The sequence below is a fragment of the Hirundo rustica genome, chromosome 5 (assembly GCF_015227805.2).
Source record: "Hirundo rustica isolate bHirRus1 chromosome 5, bHirRus1.pri.v3, whole genome shotgun sequence".
Classification (NCBI taxonomy): Eukaryota; Metazoa; Chordata; class Aves; order Passeriformes; family Hirundinidae; genus Hirundo; species Hirundo rustica.
Genome location: NC_053454.1, coordinates 7,490,483 through 7,512,567, shown reverse-complemented (window position 1 = coordinate 7,512,567; position 22,085 = coordinate 7,490,483). Strand labels below are relative to the sequence as shown.

Genomic DNA, 22,085 nt, shown 5'->3' with positions numbered 1-22,085 from the left:
GATAATCATCCTAATAAAGTAGTTCTTAACCTCTCATACTGAATTTGCCATTGGTTTGCCATTGGTTAAAGAAGATACCAAGCTGCCCATCCCTCCCATCCCTATCAGCTTTACCAGCACTGGCAAAACACTGTTAAGCTTTTACAATCATCTGTCATTACAATGGGAAGCAAGTGTTGTCTGGTGGATGAGATACCAGGCTGAGGCCAGAACTGACTCCGCTAATTAATTCACCATTGGGAAATCTAAGACTATATTACTTCCTCTGCTGTTTTGATTTTCCTAATGATAAATACATTCATTTGAGAATTCAATAAATAGCTCATGCTGAAAATCAAATATGCCAGAATTGGTTTGCAGAACTGGGCTTTATGTTAAGTTTTCTAGTCCGAAGAATCAAATATTATCTGTATTGTATTTCTACATGTTGCTATGCTAATCAATTACAGAAATAATATTCATGTGTTTTTTCTCTTTTGTCTACTGCTTACAAGCTTTTATGTCATTCTAGTAGAACACAATTTTTGATACAAATACTTTATTTTCTTAATTTGAAAATTGTTCATATATAGTTCAGGGAATAAATGTCCTAATTATGACTCCACCCAAGTCTCTCTTTTTTCTTTTTATCATTTTCTCTTCTCTTTTTTATATCTCTCTTTTTTCTTTTTCCACCCCCCCCTCCCTTTCTGCAAGTACATAAAAAGAATCAGGCACTTCCTGCTATCCCTAAACACAAATTTAGTTCCTGGTATATCCACTCTAACGTATTCAGGAAGGAAGGAATAACCTTTCTGAGGCTGTAGTGCTTTTATAGTGGCTGCAGTAGCTGTAGCTCAGACTGTAGCTCCATACTGGAGGAATTGTGTAACGTTTGATCTTTGGAAGTAATAAGGAACAGGCCCATTCACAGGTGAGAATAATATGTATTGTGCAGTACAGTGAAGCAGACAAATGTTCCTGCATAGAGGAGACTACATCTGCTAGAATAAAACAATTCATACCAGCCACAAAATTCACTGAATAACAAAACTATTTTTTTCTAAAATAAACCCCTCCACTTCCTGGCTAGGATAAAGTGAGACTGATTAGGTACCACTTGTAAAAGATGGATTTTATGAAAGAAGAGGATGTTAATTGCTCTAGAGGAGAAGGATTTGCAGGAGAAACATGATAAGATAAAGATTTGTCAAAAGTCAGACTAGGAAATGGCTAAGTGGGAACTGTGAGCTGAGTGTGTGGGAGGAAAGGAGGCAAGCATTCATTTCACCAAACATTACGAACAGAAAAAAGGCACGGATGGAGGGCAGATTTCTTTTCGTTAGTCTGCTTTAAACTGACCTGTTGATTTCAGTTCCTGCAGGACATTAAGACTGTGTTCAGTGGGCTTTTATTGCACATTTATCAACCAGCTTGTTGTGAATTGTTTCTATCTGCTCTTTTCTTCTAACTGCTCTCTTTACCTCACCCAAAAAATCCAAGAAGTGACAACCAGCCTCATTCACCTTTCAGTTTAAGAAGATTTTATTTGATTTAGATCCAGCTGCTTTGCTTTAAAGATACCAGCTGTTAATTTTAAGCAGTACACTGTAGGGCTGCTCTAGCTTTCACCTGTGAGCAGTCAGGTCCAATGTGCCCTCACACCCCTACAAGCCTTCTCCGGGCTCCCATGGCAGCAGATGTGAGGACAGAATAGCACGGAGTGGGTTACACTGCTGCTGTGGGAGGGAAACAGCTGCCTGGTAAAGCAGCCTTTTGTGGAGTATATCGACTTCTGGCCCTGTTTTGCCATAAATTAGCTGGTTTAATAAACATTTCCTGCAGCCTTTAGTAAACAGACTGTCTCATGCTTGAACTTACTAACATGCTCTTATCTTTGCTATAAAATGTATATAACCATGAGAGATTTCCGAGTGACAAGAGTGGATTTGTGAAAACATCCGCATAATGTTTTTCACTTGCTTTCAGCTCTCTTCATGGATTTGCTGACTGAGACAATGTTTGGAGTAAAGTCACATGATCAGTCTGCATTTTCTTGCAGTCTTCCTGAGCTTTTGCACCATTCTTTTTCATGTCAGGTATTCTGTTGATCTACAGATCCAGGCTCCTTCTTTTAAGGGTAATAAATCAAAATTATACAGTGTTTAGGATTTCAGTCAGAGAGATTATGTCAGAATTAGAACATTCCTGAGTGAAGGTCATATAAATCAATCCTTCAGCTATTCCATTTTCAGTTTCATTGTAATGAACAGTCCCCTGCTTGCAGTGAGAAAGCTTATGGTGCTAGAATACTGATAAGATGATACTGCATTGAGAGTATATTTTCGACTATTGGATGAAATCTGCAATGCGATATATGACATATATGCAAGGGCCTGTCTTGAAAAGCCTTGAAATTGTCAAATTATAGCATTCTAGGGATGAGTCCTGTTTGTAAAATCATTGAATACTCTTTATAGCAGAAAAAAAAAAATTAATGTACAAAGTAATAACAGAGGACATGTAGTAGAAATGTAAAAGAAAAACACACCACTCTTTCAAGATACCATGTTAAACAGGTTCATGGTATATTGTGCATACTTAACACGGGGGTGTGTTTTTACCTGGGTAGTAATGCATATCACTTTTCCTACTTAAAATACTTGACAAGTGATGTTGCTTGTAATAACATAATGTAGCTAAGTAGCCATTTTAATTGCTTGTAAAATTGTAATAGTGAGAAGGAACTTGGCATTGGGACCAGACTGATGGGATTCGGTGTATGCTGCCAATTACTCAGGTTATTTTCTAAATTCCTCGATCAAACATACACCCTATAAGTACTCACTAATGTATATATTGAACCTGTGCTCACAGGACAGTATAAGGCAAATATTACTCTTTGAACACACTCCTACACACTTTACCCTGGGGAAACTGCTAAAACATGCATATCTCTGTTTATTTACTATACACAGCCCTCTGACATGCCAGTATTCCAGGGCCTGCATGTTCCAGTCTATTTGTTCCCTTCCCTTTGACTAGCTCTGCACTCCTACTAGCTTCCCCCTGGGTCAGACATATTTGGTTACCACTCAGCCCTGATTTGCATGTGGCTTCCTCCAGTTCTTGTGCACCCCTGCCCTGCGCAGAAGCACAGCTGGAGGCCGCAGGGAGGAGGAGGAGGAGCTCTCCAGGGTTCTGCTCAAACTGAGGTGCAAGGATCTGGGGAGAAGTTCCTCAAATCTGTCCTTCAATCCAGCCAGCTTGAGTCAGCTTGTACAAGTCACTAGTAAAGGCTCTGCATTGCAAGGTTAAAAATGGAAAAGGGAATTCTGACGACCCCCTATTTACCTGCCTGCATTGTGATATTCTGAGTAGTGCCCTGAGTGTGGAGCTTGCAGTCCTCCACTTGGTGTTTCTGAAGGGATGGCAGACCAATGAAGGTGGTAGTGATGGTTGTGGAGGAGGAGGTGACAGACTTCCAGGAGCAATGATGAAACTGTGAACTCACCAGAAGTGGGCCTGCAGCTGATGGATTCCATTTCTGAGGATCCATTCAGGAGCAATCTCATCATGCTGGGAATTGCAAGTAGCCATGAAGCAATGTGTAACATAGCTTCTAAACAGAATTTTTAACAGAAATTTTTAAGGGGGTGCCTTCAACATTACCTTTCTGGTTTTACTGAAAATCTAACATCACCTTTTTATGGGCAGCTTCAGCAGGGACATTTAAAAGAGTCAGCCTCTCCATGCTACCTGATGGATTGACCTGGACTTGGGTTACACAGGCAAAATATTTGCATGGTTTTTACCTGGCACTGAGCCTGCTGTTCCCAATTGTAGAAACGGAGAGATGACAAGCTTAGGACAAAGCACAAGGACCAGAAAGGCCAGTGATGATAACCATGTGAAAAACAGAGGAGTCAGAAGGAATGGAGAAGAGATAAAGGGGCACAATGTGAAGTGCACTGGGATATTATGCAGCTCTTCAGGAAACAATCACAGATGTTAAGCAGCTCATTAGGGAGGAACAAACCTCTCCATAATACCGGACTTGATCAAAACCAGCCTGAATGTGAGTGTGGCAATGTGAGCATGGGCTGTGTGTGCCTCTGCAGTGCAGAGCTTAAAGGAAGGTTTTCCACCCGCACACATGAGCTGGGACACAGCGATGTACAAGTAACCTTGGTGACAGAGGCAGGACTGAAACAGCGGATTCACAGCTCCCAGCTCAGACGACCAGACTCCATTCTGTGTGTGTTTATCAGCAGCGCTGAAACACAAGTCACTGCTGCAGGCAGCAATGCTCTATGCTCACCCTATTTCTCATACTCTTTCCTTATCACTCATTTCTAACTATGACCAGAGATTGGATAAAGGGACTCAGAGCCTTTGGTTTAGGCCAGTGTAGTCATTCTAGTTTCCATGATGCCAACCTAAATAAAGAACAGGATGTGGCACTGTAAGTTTCTTTGTTTACTGTGTCTTAATAAATTCTAGAACAAATGTACTCAATTTGGATGCAAAAGAACATTCTCTTACTGTCAGCTCTAAAAGCTGGTCTTGAAAGCTGATAGTCACTGAATTCTTTTTGTCCTGTACATCAACGCAAGGAAAGCTGTGGAGACAAAACCTGTAAATTTCTTCTGCAGTACCTCTTCCCAGCCTCCACATCCTGCCTCAGCACCGTCTGCAATTCTTACCTTCAGCAGGTTTATGAAATGTCTCAGCTGAATAAAATTATATTGTAACTGATATAGGAGCACGATTGGAATTCATTTCATCTTTATTACAGTGAAATGAAATTAGTTATATTGACAACTCAGTTATGAAGGGAGCAAAAGCTACAATATTTTTTATACCCATGTTGGTAAAATAACTTGATAATCCTGATATGCTGTATAGAAAAATTATTTTTGCATGATGCTGTTTCACAAAATAACGTAAATATATGGATTGCATAAGTTTCTAGGTGCAGAATTTGCTGACAATAAATGATCTGTGATCTTACTTTGCTTCAGTAAAATTCCAGCTTATCTTCATTTCATTCCTTTGCTTTGTGTTTGCCATAAAAAAGACTCTTGGGGTTCTAATTAGTGACTTTTGTGGAACACCGTTTACTAGAGTGATTTGAGATAAAGGTCAGTGCCTCCAGGAACCTGGAAAATACTTGGACTGGAGCACAATGTCTTTCACGTTGGTTTATTTAGACAATTCAAAGTTTAAAAAAGAAAGGTAACATATAATGATTAATATGGTGCCTACTATCACTGGAGGAATATATTATCAAAGCCTGTCCTAAAAATTTCTTTTAGCCAGATCTGTCATTTTTCATTTGGACAATATTGACTTGTTTATCTTTTTGTTTGAAATGTGCTTTACCACACACACATACAAGAAACCCCAGAGTAGCCAGAGACAGGAGATACCTCTGAGAATCATCCCTAATATATTTCCATTAATCTAAATGGAGTAACAGCCACAGTATTCAGCCTATATGCTCTGCAAGGAGAGAAATGCAGTTCCATACACAAAAGGCATGGTCTGGTTAAATCAATTTCTATAGCATCTTGTCTCCACATATTTCAGAGCACTATCCTTCTCAATTAACGTCAGCTCTGCTCTGGGAATACTCTTTGGTAGTTAACTGTTGTTGTTAGAGCGCTAACTTCAGATTGAATACAGCTGGCTTATGTATTTTGCTGTTAATAGCTTTGGTAATGGAACAATAAATGCAAGGGGAACAAACTACTAAGCAGAATGCAGAAGATTTTCAACCCAAATAAATCAACTTTGAGGATAAGAAAACCCAAATGTAAATTTCCTTTGACTGACTCCTGATTAAAAATTTAAAAAAATAAAATAAAATAAAATTTAAAAATTACAAACTTAAGGTAGGTCTTATAGTTTTCTTTTTCCCAGATTTCTAAGCTTTCAGCACATTGGGTGTTGCACACATGCCACTGTGCAAACAGCATCAATTTCTAGAATATTTCATTCTAAATTTGTTCTTTGGTGCTTCTTTACTTTCATTTCCACATACACCAAAGTCAAACAGAAACCCCTCAAACAGCCCAGCTCCTCACAGAGCACAAGAATGGAGAAGGAGCAGATAGGAAGTTCAGGGAGGGTATGAAGAAAACACGTAAAACACATGTGTGAGCAAGATCACAGATGGAAAAGAAGAAAGCCAGCTGACGAAAGGAGATGAAGGAAAGCAAGTGCAAGGCAGATTTTTAACACATCTGCATCTTGCTGTGGCTTTTATGGGTAATTAGTTACCCACTAGAGGGAGATCGACTGTAACTTCTTGCCAGGTGGGTTAAGGCAGAAGTTGGACTTTGTAAAGTGCAAAGAGAGAACACTGTTGTAAGAAAGCAAGAGAAAATGTAACTTCCTTTCCTTGGTAGAGTTTCGTTCTGTCTAAGTTACAAGCGGACTGAGACCTCTTCCCTTTCTGACCTGGCTTTCATTGTATTTCTACACAAAAAATCCCCACCTTTATTAAGGTGTTTGTTCGGCTGGTGAGAGGAACACATGGAGTTTAAAGGTGGCAGAAACAGTGTAGCTCTTGTCTAGGACTAAGCAAACAGCCATAGGCCTCCAGCATGGAGTGAGCCATGCACGACTCAGTCAATGCCTCGAGACCCCCTGACAGTGACCCTTTGGTCCACCTCAAACACCCTCTTGGTTCCAGGTTAGGACTTGCATCTCGCAGCTTTTATTTATGGTGTCTTACTCTCACCTCTATTTGTGCAGAACAGAGGAAGCTTTTAACATTCAAAGCAGGCTTAGGCATGTCCTTTCCTCAAGGGAAACCAAGAAAGGAAGTAGTAATGGATACTTAGAATTGGAAACAGATTATAGGAAAAGTAGCTCCTACCCATTTGTGTCATTCCTGCTTCTGAAAATCAGTAGCTCAGGGACTTCCTAATTTCCAAAGAGGACATTGCAGCTAGAAAAGCATGTGTCAGGGACTTCATTAAGCCTAGCTCCCTTGAGTGTGTCTATTTTATTGTTGGGCCTATTTATTTATATTTTGAGGTTGTAGAACATCCGGTGGCAATGAGTTTATATGAAAATATATTTCCTTCTGTCCTTTTTTAAATCCTACTCCCAGATAAACTGGTTTAATTAATATGGCACTATGAGCAGCAATAATAACCATTCTTTATTCAGTTTTCTCCCACCTTCATTATTTTCCAGACCTCGATATGTCCCCTTCCTGTTGTAGTACAGAATTCTAACACCACTCTGGCTCCACTTATACTAGGATTTTTTAATAATATGAAGGCTTTTCAGAGTCAAGCTATTAGCAGTGAAAATTGTCTTAACTCTAACCTTGCCTTTCTGCATAAGAACTGTTGGATACAGAAGAACATAATGTGAACTTGGAAGAGATGCATAACTATTTCCACACAGGAAGTTTGGAGTTGATAGTTTGGTGTCACAGATAGAAATGACTAGTCTAACATGCCATGAACTAAGATAGAGCCAAAACAATTATCTAATGTCTGTGAACCCTCAGAGTCAAATATGCTCTCTGCTACCATGTGCAATGCCAGAAAAGTTCGCTGATAAACACCAGCCATCAAAATCATTTCTTCCTCACAAACTCCATGTCATAGTTTCCAAAGTGGCTTGCAGTTACATCCTGCTTACCTTCAAATTCCCTCAAAAATAGGGGTTCTGTGGGGGTTCTGGGCACTACTGGTTCAATAACCCTGATTTAATAATTATTAAAAACACAGCATGACTTCATTTATCGGTGGCCCGATATGATCCTTAAACAAATCAGGTCAAGGTAAATGTGAAACAATGAATTTGCAAAAATCCAAATATAAGCAACACATTCGCATTTCTTATCCAAAGCAATCCACAGAAAAGAAATAGGGTAAACAGGACATTTGCAGACCTAGCAGAGCAGCTGGCTGTGCTCTGTAAGAAAACTAGGCACAGGTGCTGGGATTGTGCCCAGGGCCCTGATTCCCAGCTGGCACGCTGAAAGAGGCTTCCCACACAGGGAGAGTTAGATGTCTGTTCCTTAGGAGGAGAGGCCTCGCAGAGGGGAGGAGGTTGTTCCCTTGGCACAACAGGGAAGCACTGCTGGCCGAGCCAGCTTTTTGTTGATATCTGTTGGGCATATTTCCTTTTTCAGCTGTTGCATTAGTGATTAGAAAAGAAAATGACTGATATGTGTCATACTGGAATGAGTGTGGGGCTTGCCACCCTGACTGATGAGCAAGCTGGATGGCTCTCTTTTACCTGCTGCACAGATTAGTCTCAAAAAGCTCCTCTTGCCCTATCCAGCTGATGAAATGCTAGATATTTGCAGACCCCAGCTAAGCCTTCAGTTTGTACACGAAATTCCCTCTTGAAATTGCTTTCAGAGGACAGCACATGCTTTGGGGGACTTCACTTCCACTTGATACTGATCAAATCCAATGGCAAAGCTCTTTTACGTCAACTTTGTATTTTCCTACATATGTGACTTGCTAACCACACTTTATACACACATACAACCAGGATTAAAACATATAATGCCTTACTGAAAAAATACCTAATTCTTTGAAGGTAACAGGATGTTTGGGGGTGAATGCCTCCCAACTCTGTCTCTAGGGGATACTATAATAGTAATAAAGTGAATAGAGGCCTAAGATAGGCAGGAGAGAGGTTGCTGATTACATGGGAAAGCCCAGACAAAGCGTCTTCTGTTTCTGGTGCCTGAAATTCAGCCGCACAAGAAAAAGGCAGGATACTGGCAAAGCACCACTGGGATGTACTTGTGCTGATGGCTTTGTTGTTTTTCTATAGCTTCACATCACATTTTAACAGGTATTTCCCCTCAAGATTCTCATATATCTGCAAACCAAGTGTTGTCATCAGAGCTGCCACTTCACTTGCCTTGGAGGTTACCATTCTTTCTGTCTCACAAAAACCAAGATTAAAATGTTAATTTTTATCTCTGTCCGAGACTTTTATGATGCTATCTGGCAAGCAACAGGATTTGATTTTACAAATACATAACTGCACCATTCCTTTACCACTCTGTGTGAATGTCTCTGATTGCAAAGGGCCATGGCATACATAATGCATGTGTAGGATTGGGGCCCAACAGCTTAGGTCCTGCTGAGGTCAAGGCACAGACATCCAGACAAACACTGATTTGGAAAATTTACAGTATAGAGGATGGCTGTAGAAAGGGAAAGTGCACTGACCATTCCAAAGGAACCAACTCCTTTTTTAAATCTCTTAATCTGCTTTTCATTATCTCTGTGGGGAGGCCTCTTGAGAAAAGCAGCTCTTTGACTTAAATAAAGGAGGGGCTGTGGGCTTGCACACTGGAATGGGGAGGTCATTGTACGGCAGCACAGAAGAGGGGAGTGTTACTCAGGTCAAGGAAACAGGATGAAAAAGTGTGAGATCTGTGTTACAGGCTTGGTCTGGATTATGAAAGGTAGAAGGTTTAAAGCTGAAAGGTAAACAAGAGAGAGTGAATTCAAAGGTTGTAAGACACATTCCGGTAGGGTTAGTCAGGCTGACTGTAAGGGAAAAATAGAAGCCAGGACTGATAGGATCATCGACAAAACCAGGAAGAAAGAGGTAATGACAGCAAAGGCCTGAGAGGGCTAAATTCTACACAGGAATTTTAAGCATCAGGTTTCAAGCAAAGGAACATATCAATCATCAATACTTTTAATTTGTTCTTTTAGCAGAAATGCTTAGCTCTGCTCACCTCCTCTGAGGCAGAGAAAGCATGAACATGCCAGGGAGACAATGGGACAATGTTGCCTTTTGCCTGCACCAAGTCATACACAGCTGTGTGCATGTGCTGGCTTTAACCTGCTCCCCTCCAAACCAGTACTTACCATAAGCAGTCTCAGCCTTGCAAAATTGCTACAGAAAGTTACATTGCTGCCATTAAAAGGGCCCTTGGAAGTAGCACATTCTTCTCCTTTTTAGAATACAAAGGAAAAAATTCTCCTAACATGGTGTGCTAACTTTCTGCAGTTTCTTTAATGGACACGAACTGAAATGTATCTCTGTTTTGCAAGGACCTCCTGTCTTTCCAGTACTCCTATAACACTGCCTGACTTTACCAGGAATTTTGTGATAGACAAGAAGTGCAGGAACAGGTCTACAAAATCTGGGATGGAGTGGAGGAGAGCCTCACCAGTCACATGAATTTCTTGTCTTGCTTCTTGATGGGTGCATAAAAGCAGCGGTGGCAGATTTAGAGCTTTTATTGACAGTAACACAACATTTGGTGTTTCCTTAAAGACCTAACTCTGAGAGGCAGATAATGATATAAGACTGTTGGCTTTCTGCATTTCTAGTTACAGACAGGAACTTGCAAACCCTACAGCTTAAAAAATCCTGGAGGCAAAGAATAACTCTAAATGCATTGTTTTAAAGCCTGTTATTCACAAAATCAATCCGATTCATTTGGAAGCACAACAGGCTATTTAAATACAGCATTGATGATTTTGCAGCAAAATCTCAGTCTTTCTCATCGCAGCTGAAGGAAGCTAACAGGTGTGTTTGTAGCACTAGAGACTCCTTCCCCCTCCCTATGTATTTCTCAAAGTCTAAATCAATTTGCTTTTAATAGCTACATTCACCCTTTTTCTGTTGTGCACATAGCCTGAACACTGCCTGCCCTCCCTCTGCCTGACCCTGCCTTGTGGGTTTCTTCCCATGTGTTCCTCCAGTGCCCCAATCTCACTTTGTGCAGCGGTTCCACTGCTTCTCCGCCTGTTTGTTTCACATATGCTCCATCTGCTGGGAAAAGGGAGAACCTCGGTGGTTTTCATTCTGAACGACAAATTTTCCCTCAATTTGGAAAGAATTTCAAAATTACCCGTTTCTGCTCCCCCAGCTGTGCTCTTGCCCGCCTGCATGCCAAATTTCACTAATTATAACCTAATATGCTATTTGTATGGCATTTTGTGTTGCTAATTTGGGTCAAGCCTAAGCAATCTTTTAAAATACCGCTTTTTGACTTGAATTTGAGCAGGTAGTTAATTACCCTTGGATGGGGAATGACTGCAGCACATTATTGCCATCAAGGCACTCTCTGCCTGGCCTTTCAGGGCAGTGTTTGAAGAGGCACCCACTGTTTCTGTGCTAATGTGTAGCCAGTGCTTGTTTTTGGCACGTTTACAGACAGGAGTGAACTTGTGACCCGGACATACAGCAAATCTGTAATCCAGCCACCACTTGAACTTTTACCTTTGGGTGTAACACTGACAGAGCAACAGGATTCAGTATCCCATGAATCTCTCCTAAAAATCCCTGATAATGAATGGAAGTTTGAATGAAAAAAAACTACTAATAATCTGTTGGCTTTCTCCCTGGAGTAGAAACTTAATGCAACTTGCTACACAGTAATGTCTTTTTCTCCCCCCCTTTCCTTGCATTTACACTGAACACTGGTGAATAAAGATGAGGTTAATCCTGTATTGTTAAACCTATTCAAGGAGACAACCTGGTGGTTGCCATAGAAACAGATTCTACAGTCTAACAGCATAATTCTACTTTTAAAGACTGTCTATGGACCTGTACTGATACATAGCTTATTGAGTCACACTGTGTACACAAACACGATGTTGCAGCAGTGAAAAGGCAAAGGTGCCTCCCAACTCATTAGATGCTAATTATGACCCCACCTCCTCCCACTTACAGCCCAGAGCATCAAACACTGTACCTCCTCCCCTGCACGCCCTGAATCCCACCACCCTGGCCCTCGCTGCCAGCTCGTTTGTCATCACGGTGTACTGGGGAAGCCAGGCCGTGTCTATGTCTCTGGCAAGAGTGTCACGGATTTGGTGCTGTCACACAGCCACTGTTACAAGCTACAGGGCACCTCAAGCTGGGAGTGGGGGGAGCTGCTATCAATCCTCAAAAACATCAACAGGATCAAGGAGTGCTTCCTGGGCCATGTCTTCAGGGAAGGGGTGACAAACTTACAGTTCTCCTCTCTGTTCATATAAACATTTGACCCCCAATTTCTAGATAGATTTCTAAACTTCCTCAATAAGAATTATGGATTCATCTACTCCTTTGTCATGTCTGTGCACAGCCCTAGGCTTGTCCTGTGCTTTTATAGGTTTTATGCACCGTACCTCTTTCAGACAAGTGAAACAGTCATGCCTTTGTGATATCACTGTATCTGCTCATACAGCAATAAAATACATATCTTGGTATTTACACAGCCCATAACAACTATCAAAATTTCCTTTTATTTGGAGGTTGTTTTGAAGTGGTTTAGACAACTCCTACTCTGCTTTTGCTTCTATTTAATATCCAGGGAAAAAATATATTTAACACTAAATAGTTATCTTAGTTTTGTTCAAATATTATATTTATTTTAATGATTCTCAGATCCTTATTAAATCTATCTAGAAATAAAGCTTTGTATTTCTTCCTTTTAGTCTCTCTTATCTTATTCCTGCTGGAAAAGTTTTTTCAGCAAGATGGCCGACAACTTTTCCAGACAACATGGTTGCTTTAAGAACCAGGTCTAAAATGGCTGTGTAGCAGTTGATTTTTTTTTTTTTTTTTTTTTTTTTTTTTTTTTTTTTTTTACAAATCCCCAAACCCTAGTGACTATGTGGAATTGTGCTTTATTCTGGGAATAAGTCTTTTCTCTGTGAGCTCATGGGCTGTTGCTCTGGCTGGAGTAGAAGATGTTTTTCCTTAAAACAAAAACTGACTCCTGTGGAAGGTCCATGTGTCACCTACAATCACTCTGCCTTTCCCTGTGACAGCAATTTATATAAATATTTGAAAATTTTTAATTCTTAGTCTTTTCATAAGCATTAATTCACAACGCTCGGTAAATGAACACAATCAATTAGTACTTTTAAACTGTATCTATTTGGGAAATTTTCAGAGTGCATTATCAATCCTTTTCATATACAGTAGCAAACCCTGTAACTTCCAGGTATAAACAAATCTGGAACAAAAGACTGTACAAAACATAACGAATTCAGCTCTGAAAAGGCCCATGAATCTACATTGTCTGCCACCCTGAATACTAATGAATTTAATGAAACTATTGAAAGGCTGGTTACTTGTCTGCATAAATGTATTGAGACCTCTGTAATCATCTGTTTGCTGTCTGAAATCTCTTGTCAATAGTTTAATGACTTCAGGGCATATTATTCTTCTTGTATAGGCTTCATATAATGTTTCTACATAATTAAACAGCTTTGTTAGAGGAACTGCCATTAGTTGCCCCATTTCATTTGGTTTTGTTATCAGCCAACCAGAAAGAAAAAAAGAATAACAAGAGAAAGATACAAACGCAGTCTAGTGAGAGATGTGTAGATTGGGAAGACATTGTTTGTTTGGGTTTTTTTTTCAAGACCGCCATTAACATAAAGCACTATTGTCAAGTTGCACATTTTAAATAATTTTAACCATTTAAATGCAGAACATATTTAAATACTTGTAAAGCAAACATAGCTGCCTAAAAATCTTGCAGTGCATTTGGGAGCCTAACATTTTAAAAGTAGCTCTAATAAATATAAATAGTAATATCCATTAATTTGTTAATTACCATTAAACATAAACAGCACTAGCATTTCTGTAGCCATAGTGAAAAAAGTGTCGTGATTTTAATATTCAGACAATTGCATATTCCATCTTTCTGAATATTTTTGAATTAAAAATATAAGTAACATAAATTTAATCTATTTTTTTTCATACTTTGGAGAAACCCTGAGCATTTTCTTTAAATACATAAAAGAACTCTATAAAATTACCAACTAATTTCCTGCATTTGCCTAGTCCTAAGCACAAACAGGTAAACTGTGAATTTATTTGCTTTTTATTGCTACGAGACGCTGTTTTCAGTAATGTTTTGGGTCAAACCTGAATGCCTCTGCTTCCCCTTATGAGTAAGGTTAAGTGACGTGTATTTTCTTTGGGGTTGAGGCAGGTGTAGAGGTGGCCAAGTGCCTGGTGTTGTGAGTTACCTGTGAGGCAGGAGAGGTCTGATCCCACAGCTCCCTGGAGCCCTCTCCTTGGGGCAGCCATCTTATTGGCAGGGCTGGCAGCCATCTTGTCCACAGACAGTCCCAGCAGCTTTCCCCCCATTTTTTCTGGAACAAGGAAGGCATTAACACCCGAACCTCATGTACACAGCTTGTAAAATGTCACTGTTCTCAGATTAAATTATAATTTCTGCAGTTTGATTCTGGTTATCTGCCTATACCATTAAAAATAAAGAGGAAGAAAGTACCACATAATTCTGCATTAACTGAGTACTGAGATATTTGATAAGAGATCCTATTGCTGGTCAGGACTCAACTAGTATCTGAAGAATATCACGCTACTTTTAGTCCAACTATTAATCAGCCCTAGTACAACACATCTGTCATCTGACGAATTTATACGCTGTTTCCTATAAAAACCATCATAGCTCCACCAGAAAGCCATTTTTTCTGTCACATCCCGAGATCCACCAGCAACACACGTGTGTGCAGTGGAACTGCCGCTGCCAACCTTGGGCCGCTGGCGTGCGGGAACACAGCCACACACAGCGCAGGATCACAGGGTCGTCAGGCCTGGAAGGGATCTCTGGGCATCACCCAATCCACCCTCCGCCGAAGAGGAAAGCACCGTGCCGTGCCAGAGCGCTGTACTTTGCGCTGGGGTTATGTGTGGCCACGGCGTTCTGGGCGGCTCCGTGAGGGATCGGCGCCCGCCCTTCACAGCGGGCACGGCCTGTGGCCTTCCCGGCGTGGCGGGCTGCGAGTGAGGCACGCTCGGGCAAAGAGGCACCGGAACACCCCCAGTGCCCACCACAGGTCCCACCTCTCCCCTCGGGCGGCGGTGGGGAAACGCAGCAGCCGCGCCCGCCCCTCGGTGACGCCATCCCCACCGCCCGGCGCCACCGCCGCTCTCACCGTGCGCTCTCGGACTACAGCTCCCGGCGTGCTCGGCGCCGCGGGGCGGTGCCGGGCGAACGCGGCTCCAGGGCGCTGCTGGGCGTGTGGGGATCGCCGCGGCCCGGGCGGCGGGACAGGAGCGGGGCCGGAGCCGCCCGCCCGTCCGCTGAGCGCCGCCATGGCGTCCATGCTGCTGCACAGCTGCGGGCGGCGCGCCTGCCGCCTGCCCCGAGCGCTGCGCCGCCCGCCACAGCCCGGTGAGGCTCCCCGCAGGCCGCCCGCCGGCTCCGGCCCGCCGGGCCTGGCCGGGAGGGCACAGGGAGGGAGAGCGGCCGGAGGCGTCTGGGGGCTCCGGGCGTGGGCGGTGAGGCCGCTGCGGGAGGGAAGGGCCGCGGCCGAGTCCCCGCCGCTCTGTCCGCCGGAGCTGGCGCTGCTCCCGGCCCGGCCCACGCTCGGCGGCCGCTGCGGCCTCTTCGCATGTGCTTCCGCGGCAACGTGGTTGGAGGGGATTATTTACCCTAAGGGCAGTGAGACACGCGTGTCTTCTAAATGCCGGCTGGTTGGGGAAGGGAAAAACACGTGGTTTTTGTTAAAGTGCAGGAACGCGTTACTACGTCTCGGTCCTGCCTGCCTTGCTCTCGGCGTGGCTTGGGTGTGAAGTGAGGTTGTCGATTATCTTGTGCTTGTTGTCTTTAAGAAAGCACAAGGGGATGTTTTCTTAGTCTGCGTTAGGGACAAAACATGAGCTTGCCTTTTTTCAAGCGTCTTTGAAAGCTTAGAAAAATAAAAAGGAAGCGCATCGTGTGATACTGATTAACAATGAAGATAATTTGGCAGTTTAAATATCTCTGGTTGGTGAAGCTTAGTGGCATGAGACAGCTGCTAACGTGTGACATACACGAGGCGTGTGGCTGCTCTTTATGTCCTGAGTCCTGAGCTGGAATGGCAGAGGTTTAGCGAGGAATTGCCTGTCACTGACACACAGCCCTGAGCTGGAATGGCAGGGGTTGAGCGAGGGATTGCCTGTCACTGACACAGAGCCCCGGCTTGTCACACGGGTGCTGTCACTGGGAGCAGGGCAGCTGCACGCTCACATACAGGCAGACCTGATGAGCCGTAGGGATGCTTGTTCGTTGCAAAGAACAGCTGTCCTCTTGGTAACCAATAGTCACTCAAGTGTGGTGTCTTCCTCTAACGGTGGGGTTAGTGAGCTACTGTTGTAAAGTCGTTTATTTAGGTTATGCCTGGACAGTGGCCTGAACAAAAACCTGGGTAGGTATCCTGACCATCCATTTTTTTTTTTAAATGGAGAAAAAGGGCATCCGTGTATCTTCAAATTAGATGAGAACCTTGATTATTCTTGTGGCATAGCATAAAAAGTAGTGCTAATGATCACTACAATTTTGGTTGTTATAGGTCTTAGGCAACCTAAGCTGAAATGTTGTGATAGAATCAAATAATTAGTGTGCTGTGGTGCACTGTGGTTATGGTACAACCAATACTTTTATTTGGGGTGTTAGTCTATTATTAATGCATTCTTGTATGGTGTATTTTTTTTCTGTCGTGTTTTGCTTTACTTAGCTCATCTTCTTTGCTTTACGTGTAAGTAGTCTAAGATTAAGTTAAAGCTAAGTGCTTCTAAGAATCCTAAATGTTATTCCTGTAAAGATCAGGCTGTTAAGTACTGCAAGCTTACACTTCTCTAGGGGCTTACTTCATGATAGCGTTTTATTTTTAAAAATTCTAAACATAGTAACAGTATGGCTATTTGATGTTAAAAACTTTGGGTTTGATGCTTCCTTTCATCCAAGTATAAAGTTTCCCATGACTTCTTTTCCATGAGGAGCATGTTAATATACAGCTTCTTTGGCGCTGCTGCTCTTCTTTCTTACTAAGCCAAAGGACTCGTGTTGAGTACGGTTAAGCAACATTCACCTTGTTCAGCCACTTTTGGATGTCTGTATTATCCCAGAAGCAAGGATTATGGGCTTTGCTTTTTCTGTAGGAAGTATATCTTTTATTTATATCTCATTTACTCCTAAATACATGCTTATAAAAGACACTGCAAAACCTAAAAAGCTCTTGTCAGAACTGGCAAAGTTGGAATTAACATTTTCTGTGGGCCTGCTCACGCTCTGAACATGTTGTACAACAAGAAGCTTTGTCAGCATGTTTTCTTATGGTAATCTTGGAATTTTGTTCTCTGACCCCTTCCTTAACATTTAATAAGCCTGGTTGGAAAGAAGGTAAGTAAGTGAAAGTGTCTTGCTGCTATGGAGTTTTATCTAAGAAACTCCAAGCCAGTTTTGAGCTCCAGATCATCCCTCTTAGTTCTAGGGGCACCTGTCCATAGCAGGCAGTGTCCTCTCCTGGTAGGACTCTTGCTTTAGGCACATAAGGCTTTGTGGGGGTCCTGGCACTCGGGTGAGACAGATCAGTGTGCTGTGACTTATCCCTCCAGACACTGAGTACTTCTGTGCCTTGCTCAGCTGCTCCTTGAGGTCAGGGATGTCCTTCTGGGTTGGCCTCTGGGGTTAAGTAACTTAGCTACTGCTCGTTCTGTAAATACTGGAGAATATTGCAATGACTTCACAAATTCTCAGGACTTGCTGTTTGAGCCAGAACAGGGCAGTTTTTCCCTGGCTCTACCTGCAATGGCAGTGAGTGTTAAGAGTTTCATACAACTTGACATGGGTAAATCCTTTGACTTGATAATGCCACAGCTTTTGCTGTAATTACTTCAAAGCCTACTTAGCATGGGACATCCCTCAATTATCAAGATTTTCCTCACATAAGTTATCTTCTATACCTTCTGATTGTCCCACCTGATTTTGGCAGCATCTCTTTTCCCCTAATAATTAGGGCATTTTGTTAGGGGAGGCTTTTGGTCATCAGCATTGGGTGCTGTGTTTTCTCAGATACAGGTTCTGTCAGAGGCTGTATCTTAGCTCTGATGGTGGGAAAGGGTAGCACAGACCTCTCAAGTGACCTTTGTGTCCTGCTGTCTCTTAGGATCGATCAGAAATGGTAGGTTCCAGATGGGAGAAACAAACCACTGTATGCCTACTCTATCCAGCCTTCCAATTTTATTTTGGTTACAGTGAATTCTGAAAAGATTGGTCAAAAAGAGTCAACGTGTTTGAAGTCTTGCTTGTGTGATTTTTTTTAATATGTCCAGAAATAGTTTTGCTCTTGGTAGTAGCTACCTATTGAGTTACTGTAGCAAAGTGTTGATACAAAATTATTTTTTTTTAAACTTGCTTTAGGAAGATGAATTGCTTTCTAGGGGGATCAGGGGTGACTTTCAGTGATTTTAGATTGTGTGCAGCCACTAGGTAACTATGTTGTTTATGCTTCTTCTGTGGTGGGAAGACTTTCAAACATGGCCCTTTATTGAAGCACATGACTTAGATGATTTATGATTTGATTATCTTCTCAGTTTATTTCCAGAATGGATGGTCTTTGTCTGTGTACCTGGATAGAGGATGCTCCTATATAGGTGTCAGCCCTTCTTTTGGGCTTTACTAGCTGCATTTAGGACTGATTCTGAGGTAGTGTTTCAAGTAAAAATCATGTTGAGGGATACAGTGTTTTCTGGAAAGCTAACTTTTCCTGTGCTTTGGGTCAGGTTCTCGCCTCTCCCTTCAAGACAATTTGTATCCTTTACAGAGAGAACATGGAGTAGAGCTATTTTTACCAGGTGCTAATCAAAATGGACAGCAATGTATTGAAATGGTGTTGTGGTTCCACCTCTCTAGTGAAGTGTCTTTAGGTTCCTGCTTGTGTTTTATTTGTTTTGCTTAAAACAAACAAAAAGCTATTTTAATACTAAACACTTGGCCAGGGCTCCTTTGTGATTATCTGATACTATGTTGTCATAGAGCTGTTAAAAAATTACATTTGCTTTCAGTGAAGTTCCTCTGCAGTATAGTTTCTTGTCTGAGGGACTTGGAAACATGTCTTCAGTCAGTTGAACAAGAGCAAACCAACCTCGCACACTCACAGAGTTCGACTCTGCGTGTTCAGCAGCATCTTTTTTGTGCTTTCAGTAAAGCCATTCCTATGTAGAGCTCGATTTTTCTCACACATGTATTTGTGTGCAGTTCACTACATGGATAAATGTCCTCCTGAATTTCAGAATTGGTGCTAATTATTGGTATTTTTCTAGGTAACTTGGGAGATCGGGCATGTCTTAGCTGTACATCCCTGAGGCTGGCAAACAAAATGTGAGTAAATATGAGCATTTTTCTGAACTATCACTTAGTATACTGTCATAGAATGTGAGTTTCAATCTAGATGAAGTGCTAAAATGTGAGCTTTAATCTGTTAATGACAGATTAAAGGAAGTCTGAGTATTACTTGTTTCACCTGGTTGGTTGTGTGTGGGAGAAAGAAAGTGAAATCTTCCCCTTTTTGCCCACTTCCTCCTATTTTGTTTCACTTCCTATGTGGGAGCAGTAGAATATTAATCTCTGTCTTGCGTGATTCCAGGTGTCATAATGGGATCTGATAAGCTTTTTGCATACTTTTTCCATGGAGTTCCATAGAGTAAACATTCAGTCACAGCTAGTTGAAAATCACTGTTGACAGATGAGAGTGTAGAGCATCTGAGTGGGATCTCTGTTAAACCAAAGAAAGGAGTTGATTGTATGTTGCAGCCTTGGGTAATGATGTCCTCTTCTGAAAACAAATCCAACTGTTGTGTGCCCTTATGGAACTGAAGGAGTTGAATGTTGGCAGAATCCATTCTCTGTTCCTGATTTGGCTCTCAAGGCCTACTTGTAGATAAGAATTTCCTAATGCTTTTCCTTGGAATGTTAAAATATGGGTTCTGCAGTTCATTTATAAACCAACTGCTCAGAATACAGGGACTATTCTTTGATTTCCTGAGTTTTCATTTTAATATATGGATGTGTCTCTAGACACAACCCTCTAATACAAAATAAACCAATTCTTTTTTAGACATGTTAGTTCTGTATCACTTGCTGTAGAATTAGGGGTTTTTTTAAATACATAAAACATTTTAAAATATCTATTTTTAGTATGTTAGTATATAAGAATTCGTCTCTCAGGAACCCGGAAAATTATAGTTTTAAACCTGTTAGGCTGGAGCACCTCTCCTGTGAAGAGAGACTGAGAAAGTTTGGGTTCTTCAGCATGGAGAAGAGAAGGCTCCAGAGAAGCCTTACAGCACCTTCCAGTACCTAAAGGTGTTACAAGGAAACTGGAGAGGGACTTTAATCAATGGAATGGAGTGACAAGGCCAGGGAGAATAGTTTTAAAATGAAAGAAAGTAGGCTTAGATTAGATATAAGGAAGAAATCCTTTGCTTTGTGCTGGTGAGGCACTGGAACCGGTTGCCCAGAGAATTTGTGGATGGTCCACCCCTGGAAGTGTTCAAGGCCAGGCTGGATGGTGTTCTGAGCAACCTCGTATAGTGGAAGGTGTCCCTGCTGGTGGCAGGGGGGTTGGAACTTTGTGGTCTTTAGGTCCCTTCCAACCCAAACCATTCTATGATTCTGTGATGAAATGAGCAGCAGAATATTTGGACAAAAAATCGTATTCTGTTGAAAAGGTTTGGGGTGAAGTGTTTTGTTTTGGTTTGGTTTTGTTTTGTTTTTTTTCCCTAACCAAAGCTGCTATTAATGTAATGCTGCTGCTTAAAATAAAACAAACTAATGCCCGCACCCCACATGACCCAGATCTGAATGCAGGGGACTCTAGCGATAAGTACTGAGGACAGATGGGATGGAAATTGTGTGTCTGACATCCTTCTTGTGAAAAGAAAGAAACACACCTGTGTTTCACACAGGTGGAAGTGTGTTCAGAGAGGCACATTTCTTGCAAAATTTTTATTCCCTGCAGACTCAGAACCAGTTCTGCTGTCAGAGCTTTTTTCCTCTCTGTGCAGAAGAGTGTCAAATGTAGGTGGAACTTGGCTCATAGGCCTGGAGTTCTGCTTTTGCAGAAGTGCCTTAGAGTCAGGGTGGATTGATTTATGCAAGTGTTCTAATCTGGTTTTGAATATGTAGTTTATTTTCTTAAAGTAATTAAACTGTAATTCTTATTAGTTAATATCTGTGCAAATGTGTAGTTTTTTAGCTAGCCAAGAGACTGTATATGTTCCAGCATTTGTCTTACCACTGAATGGTCAGATGATAAAACTTTAGTTTAAACTGGAAAATAGTGTGTCTTTAAAAAGTTATAATTTAGAGGGGGTTTTTTTGTACAAAACTCTATTTGAATTACACTGGGTTGACGGAGCCATCAAAGTAAATTAAAGCTCATTTGAGCATGTAATAATTAAATTTAAAAAGTGTTTCTGTCTGAAAATTGAGTGAGTGAGGCTAACACTTTTAAGTGTATGATAAACCTTTTTTCCTTAAAATGTTACTAAGACCTGTAAAGCCCCTTGCACCAGTGTTCTGTTCATTGACTGAAGGTGCAAACACATTCCAATTTTGTTTTGGTAGTACGAGGGCTCCATGAAGAAAACACCCCAGTAATTTCTGTCTTGTAGGTATTTTAATGCCGTATTTCAGTTTGAGGGACACTAATGGAACTCATTTATATGAAATATTTTGTCTACTATTTTTTTTGTCCCATCTTTTATTAAAAGCCTGTACAATACTACTTGCATATAACAAGTGGTTCTTCTATATATATAAGGAGTGTTAGTGGTGTTTGAGCGGTGCTTCCCTGCTAACTTCAGTCTACATTTAATTAAAGAAAAGAACAAAGTTCTGAACAAGGTAGGAGAGTGTTGGTTCTCTCTGTCCCAGTTCAGTACCATGATGGAAGTTTTTACAAAAGCTTCTGCTGAATAAGGAAAACTGGATACATGGAGATAGTAAGAGAGGAACTCTAATGAAATCAGATTCCTCTGGTACTAATTCTCTGACTCAGGACCTATCCCAAGTATGCAACTTCTGGTTTTTTAAGCACATATGGTGGCTGCTCTTTAATTAATTGGAGTAAAATAAACCACCTTTTCAAAGTCATATAATGGAAAATTCCCTGCAGGTTAATTTTTTTTTTTTTTTTGGTCATAAAGTAAAGCCAAGTGTTCTTTTCACGTATAGACATTGGTTTTAAGAGTAAAAAATACTTTTTCCCTTAAATATGCAGTAGATACTTCTCAAATTTCCTGTTTTATAAATACATAAATATATATATCTGTGCAAATATATATATAGAAATAGCTGA

At 41.4% G+C, this 22,085-nt stretch overlaps 2 protein-coding genes across 4 annotated transcripts in view; one reads left to right on the top strand and one right to left on the bottom strand.

Annotated features, from left to right (window-relative positions):
* NSD2 (nuclear receptor binding SET domain protein 2) overlaps positions 1-14,656 on the bottom strand; it is a 97,481-nt gene extending 82,825 nt beyond the window's left edge. For both annotated transcript variants that reach the window (XM_040063616.1, XM_058420489.1), the window contains exons 1-2: positions 14,494-14,656; positions 13,965-14,090 (exon numbers count right to left, since the gene is read on the bottom strand). The gene's annotated coding sequence lies outside the window, so the exon portion shown is untranslated. The remainder of the gene's footprint in view (positions 1-13,964; positions 14,091-14,493) is intronic.
* A 382-nt stretch (positions 14,657-15,038) lies between these two features.
* LETM1 (leucine zipper and EF-hand containing transmembrane protein 1) overlaps positions 15,039-22,085 on the top strand; it is a 28,127-nt gene continuing 21,080 nt past the window's right edge. Inside the window, exons 1-2 of one of the 2 annotated variants that reach the window (XM_040064572.1) lie at positions 15,039-15,136; positions 19,048-19,105. In XM_040064572.1, the coding sequence (XP_039920506.1) occupies positions 15,058-15,136; positions 19,048-19,105 (137 nt within the window). In that variant the 5' untranslated portion in view covers positions 15,039-15,057. Of the gene's footprint in view, positions 15,137-16,043; positions 16,152-19,047; positions 19,106-22,085 lie in introns of those variants that run through there. The other variant, XM_040064573.2, reaches the window with a different exon arrangement.